A 20154-nucleotide genomic window follows, 5' to 3' on the forward strand; every position below is an offset into this window, starting at 1 on the left:
TATTTTGTTTGCTTCTATATTTATTTTTTAAAGCTCCTCATTGGTCTTACCTTCGCTTTAATGATGATGGTTTTATAGATTTATTTGCATCTATCTATCTATCTATCTATCTATCTATCTATCTATCTATCTTTAATCCATTTGTAGATTTTAGCTGCGTTTTCTCTACCACTTTATTACTACACTGCTGGGAGGCCTTTCAGATCAAGCCATTTAATAAATACCGTAGATTCCTGCGTATTAGGCGACTGGGTGTATTAGACGACCCCCCAAATTGGCAGCTGCAGTTTGGGGGTTCATCTTATAAGCCCAGTTGCCCAATACACTGGGCAGCAACAGGGGGCGGGCTCTGCTCCGCGCCACCCATACCCGGCGTATACGGCGACCCCTGACTTTGGAGAAGATTTTCCGAGGTTCAAAAGTCACCTTATACACCGGAATCTACGGTATTTTAAATAAATTTACAAAGCGCCGCTCGATAATTAATGATTCTTAAGAATAAAGAGAGCAGCACCTACTCACCTGTGCTATCCTTGCTGAGGACGCTTTTCTGCATGTCTTCCACCTTCCCCATCAGTCTTTGGTACTGCTCTTCTGCCACCTGCAGGTCATTGTTGGAGGCAGCCAGGCTGGCATTCTTGGCCTCCAAGGCAGCCTGAAGTTCCGCCATGGCTCTTTCCAGGTCCCAACAAGACTGCTTCAGCGTGGCCACCTCCAAGTTCAGCGAGTCTTGCCTCTGCTGGCTGCTCTGACTGTGCTCCATCTGGGACTGAAGCTTCATGTTCAAAGCAGCAAGCTGGGTTTGCAGTTCCGTCTTTTCTTTGAGAGCCTGAACAAAAAACAATGATTAAAAAATAATAATTTTAAAATGATGGTTTCACAAGGCACCAGAAAAATCAAATGAGGTTCATAGGATTCTTCAGTACCTCCATAAAATCCAGCTTTTGCATAATCTTCTACAAATGTCACCACCAAATGAAAAAGAAAACCCCACCCCACCCTAACTCCTCTACAGCCTCTTTTCTCCTCAGTGTAAAACTACAGCTTGAAACCCCACAAACAATTTATTTTATTTATAGCCTGCCTTTCTCTCAGTGCAGAACCCAAGGTGGCTCACAAGATGCCACAGAATTGCACACCAATCCATTATAAATATTGAATAACAGTTAAATAAGCTATTATATATATAAAAAACCACCAAATCAAAACAACTTAGAACCATTTACGCCACCCACCTTTAGAAGTAAAAGGTAAAGGGACCCCTGACCATTAGGTCCAGTCGTGGCCGACTCTGGGGTTGCGGCACTCATCTCGCTTTATTGGCTGAGGGAGCCAGCGTACAGCTTCCGGGTCATGTGGCCAGCATGACTAAGCCGCTTCTGGTGAACCAGAACAGCGCACGGAAATGCTGTTTACCTTCCCACTGGAGCGGTACCTATTTATCTACTTGCACTTTGACGTGCTTTCAAGCTGCTAGGTTGGCAGGAGCAGGGACCGAGCGACGGGAGCTCACCCCATCGCGGGGATTCAAACCGCCGACCTTCTGATCGGCAAGTCCTAGGCTCTGTGGTTTAACCCACAGCGCCACCCGCGTCCCTTCACCCTTAGAAGACCCTGCCACAAAAGCCAGTTAGTGGCCAAAGGCCTGAGGGAACGAAACAGTATTTGCCTGCTGGCAAAAGGAAAACAAAGAGGAGGCCAGGCGAGCCTCCGGTGGAAGGGAGTGCCACAATCTGGGAGCTGCGATGGAAAAGGCCCACTCTCATGTCCTCACCAAACGTGCCTATGAGGCTGGCGGAACTGAGGAAAAGGCCTCTCTTGAAGATCTCAAAAGCCGACAGGCTCACAGAGGGAGATGCTGTCCTTCAGACAGCCTGGAATCAACTGTATAGGCCTTTGTAGGGAATAATCAACATACTGAATTGTGCCCAGAAACAGACATGCAGCCAGTGGAGCTGTTGCAATAAGGTGCTGCAGTAAGGTTCTGCAATAATCTGCCTGCAGCATCTTGGACCACTGAAGTTCCTGAACACTTTCCAAAGGCAGACACACATACGGTGTTTTAGAGTATACCAAATAACAACCACAACCACAACAATTTATTTATATGCCACCCATCTGATTTGGTTGCAACAGCCAATTTGGGTGGCTTCCAACAAATTAAAACATTAAGAACAGTAAAACATCAAACATTAAAAACTTCCCTATACAGGGCTGCCTTGTGACTAAGGCATGTGTCCCTGTTCCCAGATCAGACATCTCCAGGAACGGGTGCATATTGTGCATTGGTTTTAAATATGCAAGCATACTCCCAGCCGCTGCCAAAACCTGGGCATCTACACTCAGGGTTGAATCTAGGAGTACATCCAAGCTGCGAACCTGAGTTGTCAGAGGAATGTCACCCCAACCAGCACAGGTTAAATCCCAATTCTCTGATCTGCCTTTCCACCAACCAGGAGCATCTCTTTCTCGCTTAAACTTCAATTTGTTCACCCTCAGCCAGCCTGTTACTGACACCAGACACTGATTTAAGCCCTGAAATAGCTCACATTTAGATGAAAAAGAGACAGATTGGTGTCATCAGCATATTGGTGGCACCGAACCCCAAAGCTCTGGATATCCTCTCCCAGCAGTTTCATATGAAGGGTGCCCATTCCTGCTTTAAGTAGCCTCAGTAACATCCTGTACAGAAGGGGTGACGTCATTTGTACCTCATTGGCTTCCAATGACAGCGCCTCAAGCTGCCCTTCAAGACGCATCTTCTCTTTGAGGACCTGCAACATTTCGTCATGCGTGCCTGCGATAGAACTCTCCATCGATATACTGGGGAGAGACAAAAGCGTGCGCACACTTTATCAATGTACACGTTGTGCCAGTGATACACATGGCTATTTCGCAGCTCATGATATCGTCCCTGTTATTTTCTTATTTGGAGCATTTGTACCTGGCTGTTCTTTCAAAAAAAAAAAAAAAAAAGGCTCCCAGAGTGGCTTACATACAATGAATTAAAACAAGACAGCCCCTGCCCACTGTCTTACAATCGAAAAGATTTGACACAAAAGGAAAAAGAGGACGGGAGAGGAGAGAAAAAGCAAAAGCAGGGACCAATTCTTAAATTAAACGATAGCCCCTTACTGAAATACCACCAGGATGGAAAGAGTACAAAGGCAGGAGCAACATGATGGAGCTGGTTTTTCAGCAGAGCTGACAGGATGGGCCTTGTTTCCCAATAGATTCTCCATAGCCCCAGATGAGATACTAAGGCAATCTGATTGTATTCCAACCCTCCTTGCTGACATGCCACTGCTGCTGCCGCCACCACACTCCATGAGCGCGGCTGCCATTTGAAAACATCGAAGTGACACTGTATCATGAGACTGAAGCGGGATGATGGCACAGGATGATGACAACGATGCAATGTGGGCCATTGCTAAATGCCCTTGGGAACTCTTTACAGCCAACCTACACTTGCTCAGAAAATTTAGTCCCTCTTGAGCATGATGGAGAATAGATTTTCTGAGCCCTGCAAATGGACACTTTAAAAAAAACTATGGGGTGTTTAATATTTTTATTTCATTCAAATAACTTTCAAGCCAAAAGGATACCTAAAAACTGGCCATCAATTTATAAGAAAGATGGAAGGGAAAGAGCAGCAACCACAATCGGCACTGCGATATTGACCAATTGCTAATTCTATACTTGTCCTAAAGAGATGGGCACTGAGAAACTCATTATAGTATCATGGGTGAGTAAGCTTCTGAGAACCAACAAGTAATCCCATTCTTAAAAGGGCTAAAGTGGATAAGTGCATCTAGGGCAGGAACCCTTGCGTCTCGTTAAGTGCTAAAAGCTGGAAAGATCTGTGCATGGATTAAATACTTAATGGGTTGTGTGAGAAGGATGCTGTAAGGTTCATAAACAGGGGGACACGCTGAAGGTCCTCTTCTATGACAAAATGCTGAATGCGATTCAGTCAACCACCTGACACGGAAAGTGGTCAACCCACAGGGGTGGTCTGGGTGCATATTGTTCACTTATTACTTAAGGCATTTATAGCCAGCCCTTTAGGCAAAAAGGCACTCAGAGTAGCTACATACTGAGTCACATCATTGGTCATTCTGGCTTATCTACACTGATTGGCAGCAGCTCTCCCAAGTTTCAGAAAAGGAGGCTCTCCTACCTGGAGATGCTGGGGATTGAACTGGCGACCTTCCGCATGGCAAAGCAGTCATTCTACCACTAAGCTATGGCCCTTCCCCAATGCATTGCAACTACACTTACTCCATGCATATCCCACCTTTGTTTCATGATGGATCTCAAGGCAGCGTACATGAGCTGTAGCTTTGGGAAGAACTGCAAGCTCAGTAGCAGAGTGTTAACACCTTGCACGATGAAGGTCGCAGGTTCAACTCCTGGTGTCCCAGGTAGGGCAGGGAAAAGCTCCTGCCTGAAACCCTGGAGAGATGCTGCTGGTCAAAGCAGACAATGCAGGATGAACGAGGGCCAATGGTCTGACTTGGTATAAGGCTGCTTCCTACCTTCCCAGGGAGTCTCCCACCCAAGCTGCTGCCTACTAGCCATGATGGCTCAACGCTGCCTCCAGGAATCAAAGGCAGCATATGCCTCTGAATACCAGTCTCTGGGGAACGATAGCTGTGCTCATGCCCAGCTTGTGGGCTCCCCAGGAGGCACCTGGCTGGCTGCTGTGGGGACTAGAGGGGCCTTTTGGTCGCAACTATCAGGACACTTCTTGAGAACTGCTGTGAGTCAAGGTAGGCCAGGGATGAGGAGATCAGAGCCCGTCCAGATGTTGCTGGACTCCAACTTCCGTCAGCCCCAACCAGCATGGCCAGTGGTCAAGTGTGATGGAAGCTGTAGTCCAACAACATTTGGAGGGCAACAAGCTCCCCATCCCTGGAGTGGACAGCACTGAGCTTGATGGACTTGCCAACCAAGGCAGCACAGAGCGCCTTCATATAACAGTCCAAGCTAATGCTCTTCACAAGCTGACTGCACACTGCAGAAGACGCCGCAGCACCTTTCACAGCAGAGACAAATGGTATTCCTTCGCAGACAAGTCAAGGCAGGAAAATATTCCCTGGAGGTTCAAATATTTGAAAGCCACTGCAATGCACTTACCTACTGGAAATGCTGTCCCTCCTGCTTCTCACTTCCCCATTGACTTCCTGATCGTCGGGATGGTGCTCTGTCGCAGCAGCAGCCTGCAAGACTTCCCTGATGGAGGGAAACTGTCCAACTGCATCCAAAGGGACCTCCTGGCCATTTACAGTCAGCGAAGTGCCCTGCCTGCTTTCGGAATTGAGCAAAGCGCCATAGGGCCCCCTTCCCGATAAACTACTGTACGTAGAACTGTCGCTCTCGTTGCCATCCAGCCTCAATCCTACTTCACTTCCGTCAATATCAGAGATGCTATCTCCGGCCAGAGAGGAATTCTCCAGCCGGTCATCTGGATCAGGGGTTAGCCTGATCTCAGACACAACAGACGTCAGGCTGCTTCGATTCTGCTTCAGGGAGCCACTTGGTGAATCAAGCGGAACATGGCCTTCTGCATCTTCAGTTCTATAGTCTGCCAGAGAGCGGATTCTACTTGACCTGTTAGATTTAGAACTTTTCCTTTCTTTTGATTGTGTCGGAAGCCCCAGGCTTCCCAGTTTTGGTCCCCGCGGGACGCTGGTTCGCAAGAATGAGTATTCTTTTGTCATAGACACAGTGCTGGCCCTCGGCAAAGACTCTGGATGTAACATCAGCTCAGGATCGAGGGTACTGGAGGGACGGCTTTTAGCTGTAGACTGCTTGGACAAGAAAAAGAAGATGACAAGCAGTAGTATAAATGGAATGCAATTTCTGATCACCAAAGTCTTTTATTTTAAACCAATCAACTGCCCATCATGTAAATAAATGGAAATCATCACAGAATGGCAACCAAGGTTTCTTTTTGAGGTTCCCGAATGCAAAAGTCAGTCTCCTCCTTTCAGTGCGAGAACTTTAAATGTAATACTTCAAGTTTATATTTAAATTTACTATTTAAAGTTCCAGCTTATTCTTCCCGCACCACCAGATTTAGGGATGGCAAACATCCCTGCCATATCAGTACGGTTAACGCATCAAAATGGCTCTACCTGAACAAACAAGTGTCAGGGTCATCGGTTTTGTGAAAGATCCATGGGTGGACATCAGTCTGGTTTGCACATCACACCAAATCAAACCATAGCTAAAAACGTGGGCTCTGAGAGAGTGAATCTCAGCCACTCTGCTCCTCCTCAGTCACTCTGCTGTTGTGCTGCACTGAGCTGAGCTGAGCCATGGCATGACTTGGTGTGTTGTTTGAACAACATGCTACACCAAACGATGGCTTGGTTGAGTGCAGCAGGCGAACACACAAGGAGACCACCCATTCAAGTTAAACTATGGTTTGGCTTAGTGTTTAGTGGGAACCAGGTCATTGATTTGAGCCAAATACTGTTGTTTTCAGTTATCTGTGATTGTATGGAATGGAAATAGGGAGCCTGTGGCCCTTGAGATGTTGCTGGACTGCAACTCCCATCAGCCCCAGCCAGCATGGCAAATGATCAACAACGGCAGGGGTTGGGAGTCCAGCAACAGGTTCTCTATTGGCACACCAGAGTGAAAGTCAAAGAAGCATCAGCCTCAATGGCAAATTGTCCGCTAGCTTTTAATATAGATGGGAGTGGAAAGTAACCTTCTAGGGCATGCACACTGTATATGCTCAGAGAATAAAGAGGGTGAATGAATGCTCACTACTCAGTATACTACTGGCATGTCCATGTGATATGGAAGTGTGATCTGCCACCCAACGCAGAGTTATGGCTGGGGCTAGCCACAGCACTTCCAAACTCAGGGTACTGCAGTTAATTATAACTAGAATTAGTGAAAACAAGCCAGGATCAAACCATAGTATAGTCGTACCTTGGAAGCCAAACAGAATCCATTCTGGAAGTCTGTTCGACTTGCAAAACATTCAACAACCATGGTGCAGCTTCTGATTGGCTGCAGGAGCTTCCTGCACGCAATTGGAAGCCACAGAAGCCAAGTTGGACGTTCAGCTTCCAAAGAACGTTCGCAAACCGGAACATTCACTTCTGGGTTTGCGGCATTCCAGAGCCAAAACGTTTGACTTGCAAGGCGTTCAACTTCCAAGGTACGACTGTATCAGATCCTGGCTTAATGACCAACAAAGGCTTTAAACAAACAACAGTTCCTCAGGTTTAGATGTCACAAGGAACTGTGGTTTGTGTAAAACCATAGGCAAGAGCTTCTGAAGAAGATAGGGGAGTGATGGGTGCATAAGCCCAATGTTCACCACAGCCTGTTCATATAGAAAGAGAACATGAGCTATCTGTTACTTTTGAATGGGGCCCATTGTCTGTGAAAGCTGCTAAGGCTCCTGGCCTTAAAAAGGGATAAATGGAGATATGTAGATCACACTGCTGCAATTCTGTGACCCCCTCCGCAAACTGAGTCCACCCCACAGCATCACCTCAAATGATGCTTTGCAGCACCAAGGAGCAGTTTACAGGATTTCCCAAGTCATTAGAATTCATAAACACCAGAGAAACCACTTGCTAGGCTCTTACTCTCTCCTGGTGCCTTTTTACACGATACTGTTTGAGCTGTTCTTCAAGGCGCCTTCTTGCCTGAAGTCTGATTTGTTCTTCCTTCTCTAAAGGGAGAGAAGAATCGGCTGAACCTACAGGATGAAAGACAGGTTTTATGTATTTAGATGTGTGTGTGTGTGTATTACTAGGCTGGGTAGAAATGTATGTTTCTTAGCAAAAATTAGGGAAAAAGTAAAAACAGCAAGAGAGGCAGAAAAGTGACAGTTCTTTCATTTCAATTACTAGACTGAAAGGTTGCATGCTTTTTTGGGGGAAATGAAGTTAATTTAGTGAGCATCCAATGAGGCTTCTATCTACCAAGGCTTAACAGTACCCATTCTGTACCCTGCCCAGAATGGGACCCAGTACCTCAAAGACACCAACAAACAAAGAAATTTTGGGATGCACTGTGAGATTGTTAACAATTGGTCATGGAGAAGATGCAGCTCAAGGGAACAAGGACATCAGTTCCAGCTCTTGGGTTTGACTAGTCAGCAAGACCCACCTCAATGTATAATTTGGTTACATCTGAAGATTCTGCTTGCTTTAAATTGGACACAAAGCAAATCAAATTGGACGCAAAGCAAATTTAGAATCCTCCATTTTTACATCCCCACAAGGGTCTGGTCAGTAGAGTCTCCTCTTACAAATGAGGAACTGAGGCACTGTGACAACCTCAGGTCACCGTGAGCTGAGCAGAAGCTTGGATCCAGATTCCCAGGCTTCTCCTCCAACTGGCTATCCACTGAAATGCATCATCTCCCGATATAAGTTGTTCATAGAAAGCTGGCTTCAGTCCCGCTTATATGTGAATTGTGTAGAAGGACGGAGCTGGGCGATGCCAAACTTATTTCCGTAACTCAAGGGCTAATCAACATGGTGGCCTCCAGATGTTGCTGGATTCCAATTCCCATCAGCCCCAGCCATTGTGGCCAACAGTCAGGATGATGGGAGTCCTGTAACATCTGGGGGGGGCATTATAACTACCCCTATCTCACGACTTACTACAATATTCATGCAGATAAGCAAAGCATGCGGTTTTAGCCAGGTGAGCGTGCAGCTGAAAAAAGTGCCCCAAACCCCAATGCCTTGTGTAAGCACTGATATTAAGAGTGCACAGTTTAGGATCCACAGCTCTTCAATCAACTTGTTAACAGCTCCCTCCAGATTAAGAATACTGCCTGTTGCGGAACCCTAATTGCCATGTTTTTATTGGCATGAGGGAAGGGCTGGGCAGCCACAGGACAAGTTGACTGAACTGTGGTCTCGCGGTTAGATTTGAAAACGGATTATTACAATCACTCTCAGTGGTGACATCCCACTTGTAGAAAGCTCTCCACAAGGAAGGTTTGTCTGACCTTAGCAAAAGTTTCACCCCCAAGTATTTTAATTATGTGCTTTTCTTCTCTGCCAATTGATTTATTATTTTTTAAAATGCTGCTTGTTTCATATTTGTTTCATTACATTAACTTTTAATATTATGGACCATTTTAAAAGGTGAGATATAAATGCCCACAGATAAACAACTAGCTAAACCTCAAGTGTTTTGGGCTTTTATCTAAACAGGTGATGTTGTGCAGGGTTACAGGCTTGTAAGTAAGTGCAACAAACAGTTATCAGCCTGCAAAAACATATATACGTACTAATATACCGTATTTTTTGCTCTATAAGACTCACTTTTTCCCTCCTAAAAAGTAAGGGGAAATGTGTGTGCGTCTTATGGAGCGAATGCAGGCAGTGCAGCTATCCCAGAAGCCAGAACAGCAAGAGGGATTACTGCTTTCACTGCGCAGCGATCCCTCTTGTTGTTCTGGCTTCTGAAATTCAGAATATTTTTTTTCTTGTTTTCCTCCTCCAAAAACTAGGTGCGTCTTATGGTCTGGGTGCGTCTTATAGAGCGAAAAATACAGTATGTAGTCTGTATTCTCATGCTGGCCAAGGAGAAGATTCTAGTAGAAAAAATATAGCTTTCTACCAAGTAGGCAATTCATCTCTCCTCTGCCAGCACTTTTATTCACCTGCATGGATTTCCTGGTCACCCATGGCAAGCTGTTAAAATACAAGCCTGGCTTTATACAATATAATTATTCTGAATTTGCACTTGTCTAACTGGAATGCAAAAAGAAAAAAAAAGGAAAGCAATAAGGGTCCTTTGTTTTTAACAGTGTTTTAATGGCAACATTTACTCAGCCCAACAATGTTAAGTAAAGTAAGTGTGTTAAATACAGAGTCACAAGCACCAATTGCCACAGAGCAAAATTACAACATCAGATCAAGCTTCTTTGAAGTGATATTTGGAGACAGAGTCTGCAGAGGCCAGGAGAGTAATGGAAAGTGGGGGAGGGAGCTTTTTTTTTTTTTTTCTTGGAGCAAGAGAAAAAAACAGGGGGCTCCGCCATAAACAGATGCTTACACAATTTGGTTTCTTGCATGGGAAGGCTTAGTTTGAGGGACTGCAACGCTTCCTTCCTAAGCACTATGCCCTCAGCACTAGCTCCCTGAGACGACTTTAGGTTGTCATGGAAACCGGGCACACCTGGAGCTGGTACTTCCTCACGTGGGCTGCCGTTGGGGTCAGAAGAGACAGGGTAGCGAGATGCTGGTCCATTCGCACATGGCACCTCGCTGCTCTTTGGAACCAGGCATTCCCCTTCAGCTGGTACTTTGCTGTCATTTACACTAGTCACTGGAAAAGAGCAGAATATTGGGTTGCACTAGGTTCACATCCCTTACAAACTTAGGGGTGGAAGGATGGGTCTCCAGTCTGTTTCCCCTTCCTTTAAAGAGAGGTCTTTAAAGCATCCCTGCTATAAGAAATACCTTGGCAAAGGCTCACCTGGTTTGACTAGCCTGGGACCTTTGGCTGTTCAGAAGAAAAGCACTGGGAACACAGGCAACAGCATTATATGAAATCTGTAAAGGGGTATTATCTACCCTGACTGGCTGCAGCTCTCTGGGTCCTCAAGCAGAGCTCTGTCAAATTGCCTGCTCCTGACCCTTCAACCAGACCTGCTAGGACAAGGATGGGGGAATTCAGGCACAGGGGCTTAACGCAGATGGCCATCTGGTCCTATCCAGCAGGGCTCACCTTATTTGATTCGATTGGGTTATTTAATTTCCGTATCACTTAATATATTAAAAATATGTCTCAGCGATGTACAAAAAACTAAAGCAACAACGGACAACTTAAACAAAATATTACAAAAATACACAGCTACAAAAAATGTACATTAAAAATTAAATATATATTCAGTTTCCTTCTGACACACCACTACCCTCAGCCTCTGGATTCTCACCCAGGGTTTAAACCAACTCTCAGCTCACCAAGCACAGCAGTGGTTCTCAAACTTTTTTCTCTGTGCCACCCTTTCGGAATGAAAATTTGCTTGGAACGCACCAAATTTATCAATTGATGCTCTTGCTCTCATTTTGAAATTAAAAAACGGATACTATACTATACTATACTACACTACACTGAAACATTTGAATTTTTCTTTGATGGTCCTTTAATCTTCCTGCCACCCTTGTCATCCTCTCCTGTCACACCAGCGTGGCACGCCATGCCCTTTGGGAACCACTGCACTAAAATCTCAAAACGAGGAGAGATCCTGGAAAGAGTGGACATCACCTGTGTTCTCTTGACAGGCCCAAAGTGGGATGGCATTCATCAGGTTGTCCACTGCCCGCCTTATGTCCTTAGCCTGACTGCACTACCTTCAGAAACACATTCCTCGCAGCAACACAAATCTGATCTGCAGAAACAGCTTACCATGAAGGCCATCTCCTTCTGCTGGCCGCTCCAATTTGGCCTCCATCTCCACAGGCTGCTCAGAGCTGTAGGGGCCCCCGTTGCTGGCTTGCTTCTCCAGCAGGATCCCCGAAGAGTCCATGGCAGATGCTATTAAGATGCAGGGGAAATATTTCCCCAGCTGAACAAAACACACTTTTCAAGAGAACTGCCGAGTCCTGGTTCTATCCATCAGAAGAACTGCCAGCAAGGAGACTGCGCAAGAGGACACAATACCAAGCTTCTCATCTGTAGTTTTACAGCAGGCAACTCAACTCAGTCCAAGTCCGGTCAGCAGGCAGCTCAGGATTTCCACGAGATCATTACAGCAGCCTGAAGGGGGGGGAAGCAATTACTAAGTTGTGTCACTCTCTAGAGCAGGCTTCCTCAACCTCGGCCCTCCAGATGTTTTTGGCCTACAACTCCCATGATCCCTAGCTAATGGGACCAGTGGTCAGGGATGGTGGGAACTGTAGTCTCAAAACATCTGGTGGGCCGAGGTTGAGGAAGCCTGCTCTAGAGACAAAAAGGCATTTTATTTTTTGTAAAACAACAACAACAACAAAATCCCCATTCTGTTACAGTGGAACAATCACATGCACTACTTAAACCAATAGTTAACTGATTCTCTTTATTTGGACCTCATATAGGGAAAATGGCACCATCCATACACAAGAGGGAAATAATAGCTGGCTTGGCAGAACACAAAGGTTTTCAGAAGTAGGAAGAAATTTTTTTGGGGAGGGGGGACCGTAGGGAAGAGGGAACCCCAAAACAGTCTAGTGAGGGAGTGGACATACTCAGCAGCCCCATAACATGTCAGGGGAGGAGGTTGTGTTTGTGTTGGGAGGGAGAACAGAAAATGGAGAAAGGGATGGAATAGAGTACAGTGGTACTTCGGTTTACGAACTTAATCCGTTCCGTAAGTCCGTTCTTAAACCGAAACCGTTCTTAAACCGAGGCGTGCTTTCCCTAATGAGGCCTCCCGCCACCGGTGCCCTTTCACCATTTGGCTTCCGTTCTTAGACCGAGGTAAAGTTTGCAAACCGGGACACTACTTCTGGTTTTGCAGAGTTCATAAACCAAACAGTATGTAAACAGGGCTGTTCTTAAACTGGGGTAACACTTTATCTTGGGAAAGGTTATGGCTAGCTAGCTGCAACTCCACACTGAGACATTCTGTTCCAGATCCCACTTGTGTCCATCGAAAACCTAGATGCACTCTAGCATGTCCCAGACACAACCCTTGGCAGAACTACATGCAGATGAAGGGGCAGGAAATGCCTTACATGGGATTCACTGCCACAAGATAGGTAGGTGGCCACCAAGATGCCTACAGGAAGCCCACTAGCAGAAACAAAGCTCAGCAGCACCTCTCCCCAGTGGTGATCCCATTAACTGGTATTCGGAGGCATCCTAAAGATACCAAGCAAAGAAGCAGAGCTTGGGCTTAGCCTCCATGAATTTGTCTACTCTTTTAAAGCCATCCAAGTGGGTGGCCATCAGCTTGTTGGTGTGAATTCACTCCTATGGAGAGAGTAAAAAAAGCACTGCACTTAAAGGGGAAATCTGCCCTCTCTTCTGAATTCTGCATGGCAGGTCCATCAGAGACAGGGATCCTATGGCTGACTATTTGTTTATCTGTTTATTTCATATCTATCTCTCTATCTACTTATACATACACATACAAATTTTCCAATTCCAAAATCTCAAAGTGCTGCACAATCCAAACAAAAATAATTAAAATAAGCAAACAACCCTGATAACCATAGAACATAGTTGCAGCAACTACAGCAGCCAGAATCAACAATAACAAACACCCTCCTTGAACTTGACTCGGTGGCTAATTGGCAGTAGAGGGGTTGTGCAGCAGATGCCCCACTGAGCAACCTAGCTGCAGCTTCTGAGCCAATCTCAAGGGTAGCTCTTCACAGAGCACATCACAGGAATCCAGTTGTGAGGTTACCCTCAAGGTTCCTAAGCATGAGTCACAACAGCTTAGACTATCCCAGCCCAAGAATGGTATTAATGACTGGGTGATCATTATCATAGACCTCTGGCTTCTTTAGATGTTGTCACACAACCTCCTCTTTAAGGGTGGCTGGAGTAATAATGCATCCACCACTCGCTTGACCCACCTGCCTAACCTGAATGATGGGGAAGAACTGGGAGGACACACAATACATCAAATAGCTACAAGTGTTGTGTCCACAATCTTAGGCACCATCAACTGAAACTAGTACCACAAAACTCAATCTAGCTCAGGGGATCTCAAACGGTGGTCCACGGCAAGCTTCATTCAGACAGTTCTGGGTCTGTGAAGAACAGTGGGAGCAGCAATTGTGGAAGGTGAGCACAGTGCATTAAATATCAGATTTTTAATTGTATTCTTATTGCTCTCTCTTTTTCTTCTATTATGTTTTATGGTTTATTATGGTATTGTATTTTATATTGTACTATACAGAATTCGAAATGCAATATAAAAGAATACAATACAGAAAATGAAAGAAGCCATAAAAATACAATTTAAAAATGTACAGCTTCTGGCACAGCACATTACAATTGCTGAAGCAGGCAGAAGAAACATTTTAAGGGTTTGCCAAGACAATTAGCAACCTTCAAGAGGTCCACGGTGGAAAAGGTTTGGGAACCACTGGTTTAGCTTGACTGTTAGTGGCTCTCCAGGGTGAAATATTGCCCATTATATGCCACCTGACCTTTTAAAGTAGAGATGCCAGGGATCAAACTTGGGATGTTCTGATTGCCAAACAGGTAGGCTCTACCACTGAGCTACAGTTGCCCAGGAAGAAACAGAACCAGCTCTGATTTTTGCAGGTGTCAATAACCGCTCAGCTTGCGTAGTAGCACAACACTCCCAATACTTAAACAAATAAGCTTCTGATAAAAGGGCACTCCCTAGAAAGCAAGGTTTGCTTAGCCCACGTGTAGTATTCAGAGCATACCAGCATTACTCTATGTAAAGAAACAGCTAGAGAAATAAGCAAAATCATTCTAAGTGACCAGGTGGCTTGATATCACCCACTTCCTCAAAAACTCAGCTTCCCTGCTCTCCGTTCCTTAGATGCAATAAGGAAATAATAGTTACTTGCATTACAAGGTTATTGTGAGGTTTACATGGTAACATATATGAAGCACCTAAAACTAAACGCATACCAAGAATGAACAAACAAGGTACAAAAGCAGCCAACATAAGGTGCCTCCAGTAGCTCTTTAAAGCACAACCAGAGTGTCAAATGTGCAGCTATCATAGGACTGCACTAAACAACCAGATTGGAAACGGCAGCACAGAGCTGTATCTGGAGTGTAGATGGTGAAATGAAGATGTAAGAAACAAAGCACCAGACAGGTGCAAGTCCCAAGTAACCCACCCACACAAGAATTATGAGGTTACTGTGCATGAAACATATATCTGTACACTGACGGCACTAGCTGGATCAGAGCAATAATAAGGCTGCCCCTTGCAATAGGCATAAACTATTTTCATTTGCAATTTGTACCACCAGTTGCCTTTTATTTTCACCATTCCCACTGACAGCTAGACTATTTTATCCTTCCGTGCCCAGACAGTTTCACTTACAGGACTAAGCACTTGTTTATTGAAGTCTTATACATCTGGCAGAGCAACCAACACTCATATCATATTGCAGACGAATGAATTAGGACAAGAGTGGGCTGTGAGGAGGGTTCACTGCCGTGCAAGGATGGTCAGATTGAAAAGAGAGACATGATAGCAAAAGTTGCATTGGAGAGGAAAGAAGAACCATGGAAATCAAATGCAACCTTTAGACCAGCAGAGTTTAAGCATCCTACTTTAAAGGGAGCCTTTCCTCATCAACTAGTCCTCTAAGGAACCTCTGGGATACCGAAGAACCTGTGGCCCTCCCGCTGTTGTTGGACTACAATTCCCAGCATCCCTGAACACTGGCCATGCTGGCTGAGGCCAATGGGAACAACAGTTGGCGGACCACATGTTCTCCAACTCTGTTTTAGAGAGATCAGATTGAATGAGAAGATAGATCATGCACCAAAAATAGCAATCCCTGTTGAAAATAATAGAGCACTATTATATGGCTTTGTTGTTTAGTTATGGTTTGTGTGATCAAAAGCCTTGCATACTCATACTTTTCACCAAGAATTAAAAGATCACTGCCATTTATAAATATTTTAAGTCTCTGGGACTAAAGCAGTTACTGTTGCCTACACACATACAATTGAGGTGAGGGTACTGAACAAAACAGAAAAACACAGGCTTTGTATCATTAAACCAGTAAAGTAGGTTTTCAGGAAATTTAGAGTAATTTTCATAGAGTAACTTGCATCAAAATGTTTTCTGGTGCTCTAGGGTGATCTAAATTTAGCATTTTACTCAGCTGCTGACTCCCAAAAATTCACTCAGACCTAAGGCTATGGTCTGAACCTCAACAGGTTTGGATCTGTTGGGAAAAGATCATTTTTCCTGAATTGCCCAAGAACCCTGATGAACATTGCCTCAGGGTTCATGAATGAAGAAACTTGAGGCAGAAATGGAATGAAAAACCAACAACATACATTCAGCTCCGATACACTCAGACTTCCAAACACCAAGTTCCTTTCCATCCTAAAAGTTAATAATTCGTTCCAGCCAGGCGCAGAACTCGGCCAAAATCTTCTCATGGAGCAACCTTGGGCCTGTCACTCAGTTTCGACCTCTCAGAGTTGCAATACATATAAAAAAAGGGAGGGGCCATGCACAGTGCCCTGAACTCCTTTTCAGAAGGCAGGAAAAATCACATATAAGGGCATAAATACATCTCCATTGCTCAAGTCTCCATCCTCTTCCTTTTAGCCAGCTGGATGCCTCTCTCTTACACACAGAACACACACTACATTAGATTGTTTTTGTGCAGAGATCTAAGAAGAACTTCAAAGCACATTATTATTATTATTATTATTATTATTATTATTATTATCATCATTCCAGGATACATAGTTCTTACGCTGCAATCCTATGCCTACCTTCCTGAGGGTTAAGTCTCACTGAATTAAGTAGGGCTTACTTCTGACTAAGCATGCATAAGCTTGGGAATCAATATATTAGATCTTTAAACATATTTATGCCACTGAGCATTCGATTGTTTCCTTAAAATCCACAACATCCACTATTGCATCCTCTCCTTCATATTACAGATAGGTAGCCGTGTTGGTCTGCCATAGTCAAAACAAAAAAATAAAAAAAGAAGTGTGCATGCACACGAAAGCTCATACCAAGAACTAACTTAGTTGGTCTTTAAGGTGCTACTGGAAGGAAAAAAAAATTTTTGTTCTCCTTCATATGTAATACACATAGACACACACACAAAAATAGGATTGGTCTGCCCTAGAATTCTAAACACAGTACCAGAGACCATTCCGAATATTTCCCAAAATACATTATATGCACTAATATGTTCCCTCTCTCACAAACAGACACACAGAGAAAGACACAGAGGCTCCCCTCCCTCTCCAGCTCAGCTGATCTCCTCCACCCTCCTCCTCCTCCTCAAAACAAGCATCTGCCTCCCACCTCCAGCCACCACTGTCTTCCCCCCTGGCAGCACCCACCAGCCCCAAGACACCCAGCTGCTGTGGAGGGGCGGGGGTCAAGCCAATCCCCCCTCCCACCACCCACCCCGAGCCAGGCCCCATCCCCTCCCCACTGACCTGCCCGAGCTGGACTCCCATGTTTTCTCTCCCTCCCTCCTGCCCGAGACGTGGCGCTGCTACAGCATCTCCAGCCCAGCCAAAGCGGCGCGACGTTTTTTCCCGTCCCCCCGGAAACAACCGCCCGGCTTGTTGGGCCGAGAACCGTCGGCGCGGGGCTAGGTGTGTGATTATCTCCCCTTCCGCCGGCAAAAAAGCGCCTCCCGGATCCCGCCCCCGTCACAGTGCGCCAAAGCTCGGAGGAAAAGACGGGGGTGGGGGTGGGAAGGAGGGGAAGGTTAGGAGTCAAAACAAGGGTGGGGCGGAACCAGGAAAGGGAATCGGTGTTTCCCCGCCACCGCTACGCACACGGCGGCGGACGGTTTATGTGGTCGGACCTGCCGGGAGGGAAGTTGCTCTGGGTGGTTTTGTGACGTTTGACTTTCTGCCTGGTGCCAAATAACTGGTCTAAAACTTTTGTTTGTTTGTTTTGCTTTGTTTTTTTGGCACGGGTGGGGGAATCGCAGAATAGGAGCGGTTCAGTGTTTAGGGAGCCAGATGCATAAGAGGACTGGGCTTTTAGTAGTGGTGTACAAAAGGGAATTTCAGAAGGTGCGGTTGGAAGGGCAGCAATTCGCTTTTCTATGCAGCTGTTTAAATGTGCCGGAGCGCCTGGCCTCCCCTATTCAGTGGTCATGCATTGCTTTGTGTTGTTGTTTTTAAATATATTTTATTGATTTTTCTAAATAATGACTATCCCCCCTCCCCATCCAACATTATGCACTTCCCACTCCATACCCTCCAAACACAGGGTCCTTATAGGAAAACATTGTCCCAAAGTTGTCAGGTGCAAGTGAGGTGGCTGGGTGCCACTGTGGATCCGTTGTGTGTGCAATAGAAAATGATGTCCTGTCATAAAGTTATCCTCTTATCGTTTTCCAGCTAATGCCTTGTCTTTAGTTCTTCAGAGACTACCAGTGTCTGCGTTTTCTGTTTCCACTGTGATAGCTGCAAATGTTCCAGTTTTGAGTACTGGTTCATTGAGGGTGCTGAGAATTGAAGCTCTGTGAGGGGTAAACTACAGTTCCCATTATTCTTTGTGGAGTAAGGAATATGCAGCCCCAGAGTCCAAGGCATCTCTCCCAGCCAGCCTTCAGCTTGTTGTTGTTGTTGTTGAGTCGTGTCCGACTCTTCGTGACCCCATGGACCAGAGCACGCCAGGCACTCCTGTCTTCCACTGCCTCCCGCAGTTTGGTCAGACTCAGGTTTGTGGCTTCGAGAACACTGTCCAACCATATCGTCCTCAGCCTTCAGCTAGCCTGCCTAAAGATGGATCCCAGACCTTCTTACTCCTAGCAACCCCTGCTCAAAACTTTATTTTCCTGACACCTCACACCCAGTTACCCTGGCAAGCTTCCAAGCCCAGGAATTCCTCTGCAGTTTATATTTCTCCCTTCACACCTCAAATAATCAAAATCCTATCATTTATTAATTTCTAGAGTTTAGGGGGTCCCCCCAGGCTATCACAGTATGTAGAAGATCCCTATTGGAGTTTTTGTTCTTCTTTAATTATGTACAGTGGTACCTCGGGTTACAGATGCTTCAGGTTACAGATGCTTCTGGTTACAGGCCCCATTAGCTAAAGTGGTACCTCAGATTAAGAACAGTTTCAGGTTAAGAACATCTCCAGAATGAATTTAAGTTCTTAACCCGAGGTATGACTGTATTTTGTGTTCTCATTTTGTATTTTTATGTTTCTGAAATACTGGAGAGCTGCTTCTGAGGTAGATGAACCAGTAATCTGACTTGAGTATAAGGCAGCTTCCTCTTTTCCTATGACTCACGATTTAAAAGCAGTTTTGATTTTATATTTCCTGCTGTAGGAATGGAAATAGTTGAAGTGAGATGTCCAGGAGCAGGGGGAGGCTACAAACCCCACCCCTATTTTCCAGAGGACCTTACCTTTCTTCAAGTTAGAAGACTGCTTCAAGCCAGAGATGCATTTCAGAGGCAAAAACAAAACTAACCCCTAATGGAAGTCTAAAACAACTCACAGGTTTGGGCATAACAAAAGCAAATACAATCATTTTGCTTCAATTCAAAGTTTACAACTCCTGTAGACTTACTAGATTTACATGTTCCTACTTTCTTTTACATTGGCTGGGCAACACGAAACAGAAAAAGAAAAAGAAAGGAAAGGTGAACCCCAAAGTGCTGAACATTGATTTTCTTTGAAAAACACTCTAGCAAATGTGTTGTGGTGCCTGACCCATTTTGAGTAGCTGCTGTCCATCAAAGGCAATACAGTGGTACCTCAGGTACAGATGCTTCAGGTTACAGACTCTGCTAACCCAGAAATAGTACCTCGGGTTAAGAACTTTGCTTCATGATGAGAGCAGAAATTGCGCGGCGGCGGTTTGACAGCAGCAGCGGAAGGCCCCATTAACTAAAGTGGTACCTCAGGTTAAGAACAGTTTCAGGTTAAGAACAAACCTCTGGAACAAATTAAGTTCTTAACCCGAGGTACCACTGTATTGTCAACAAATGCCAGCTCCCTCTGCCTGAAAGCAAAGATGAGCGCTGCACCCCATAGTCGAATTTGACTGGACTTAACCATCCAAGGGTCCTTTATATTTACCTTTTACCATCAGAAGCAATATTGTCTTATTTTCAGAATCTTGTTTTGATATGAGCATGTTTATTATTTCTTATAAGGAAAAAACTGCTCTTTTCCCCTTATGGGGTACCCAAGAACCCATACAGAGTCCTCTTTTTAGGTTCTCTATTGGTAGGAGAAAATAAAAGGCCAACCAGAGAATATTGAGAAGCAAGGCAGCTAGTAAGCCTGATCTTTATTAAAGCTGTTGCAACAGGGTGCTCCCCCCACACACACAGGGCGGCGGGGAGGAGACTTCTTAGCACAGGCGCACAAGCCCCTATATAAACATTTGAAATTGCCCGCCCTGGAGAACAAGATCACCCCCAGAAGCATCATAAATACATCACAGAATACATCACAGAAGGGGTGTAGCCCAGACCACCCCCTTAATA

At 45.2% G+C, this 20154-nt stretch overlaps 1 protein-coding gene across 8 annotated transcripts in view; it reads right to left on the bottom strand.

Annotated features, from left to right (window-relative positions):
• Positions 1-17488, bottom strand: part of GOLGA3 (golgin A3) — a 49225-nt gene extending 31737 nt beyond the window's left edge. For 4 of the 8 annotated variants that reach the window (XR_014542367.1, XR_014542368.1, XM_083589711.1 and 1 more), the window contains exons 1-7: positions 17125-17459; positions 11407-11757; positions 10051-10323; positions 7617-7729; positions 5140-5810; positions 2712-2823; positions 523-829 (exon numbers count right to left, since the gene is read on the bottom strand). Coding sequence is in view for 4 of the 8 variants with exons in the window: in XM_083589711.1 (XP_083445837.1) it covers positions 523-829; positions 2712-2823; positions 5140-5810; positions 7617-7729; positions 10051-10323; positions 11407-11527 (1597 nt within the window). In the remaining 4 variants the exon portion in view is untranslated. Of the gene's footprint in view, positions 1-522; positions 830-2711; positions 2824-5139; positions 5811-7616; positions 7730-10050; positions 10324-11406; positions 11758-17124 lie in introns of all 8 variants that reach the window. The other 4 variants (XR_014542366.1, XM_083589712.1, XR_014542369.1 and 1 more) reach the window with 2 other exon arrangements.
• Positions 17489-20154: the final 2666 nt, after the last annotated feature.

The sequence above is a fragment of the Podarcis filfolensis genome (assembly GCF_964270895.1).
Source record: "Podarcis filfolensis genome assembly, chromosome: 16".
NCBI lineage: Eukaryota > Metazoa > Chordata > Lepidosauria > Squamata > Lacertidae > Podarcis > Podarcis filfolensis.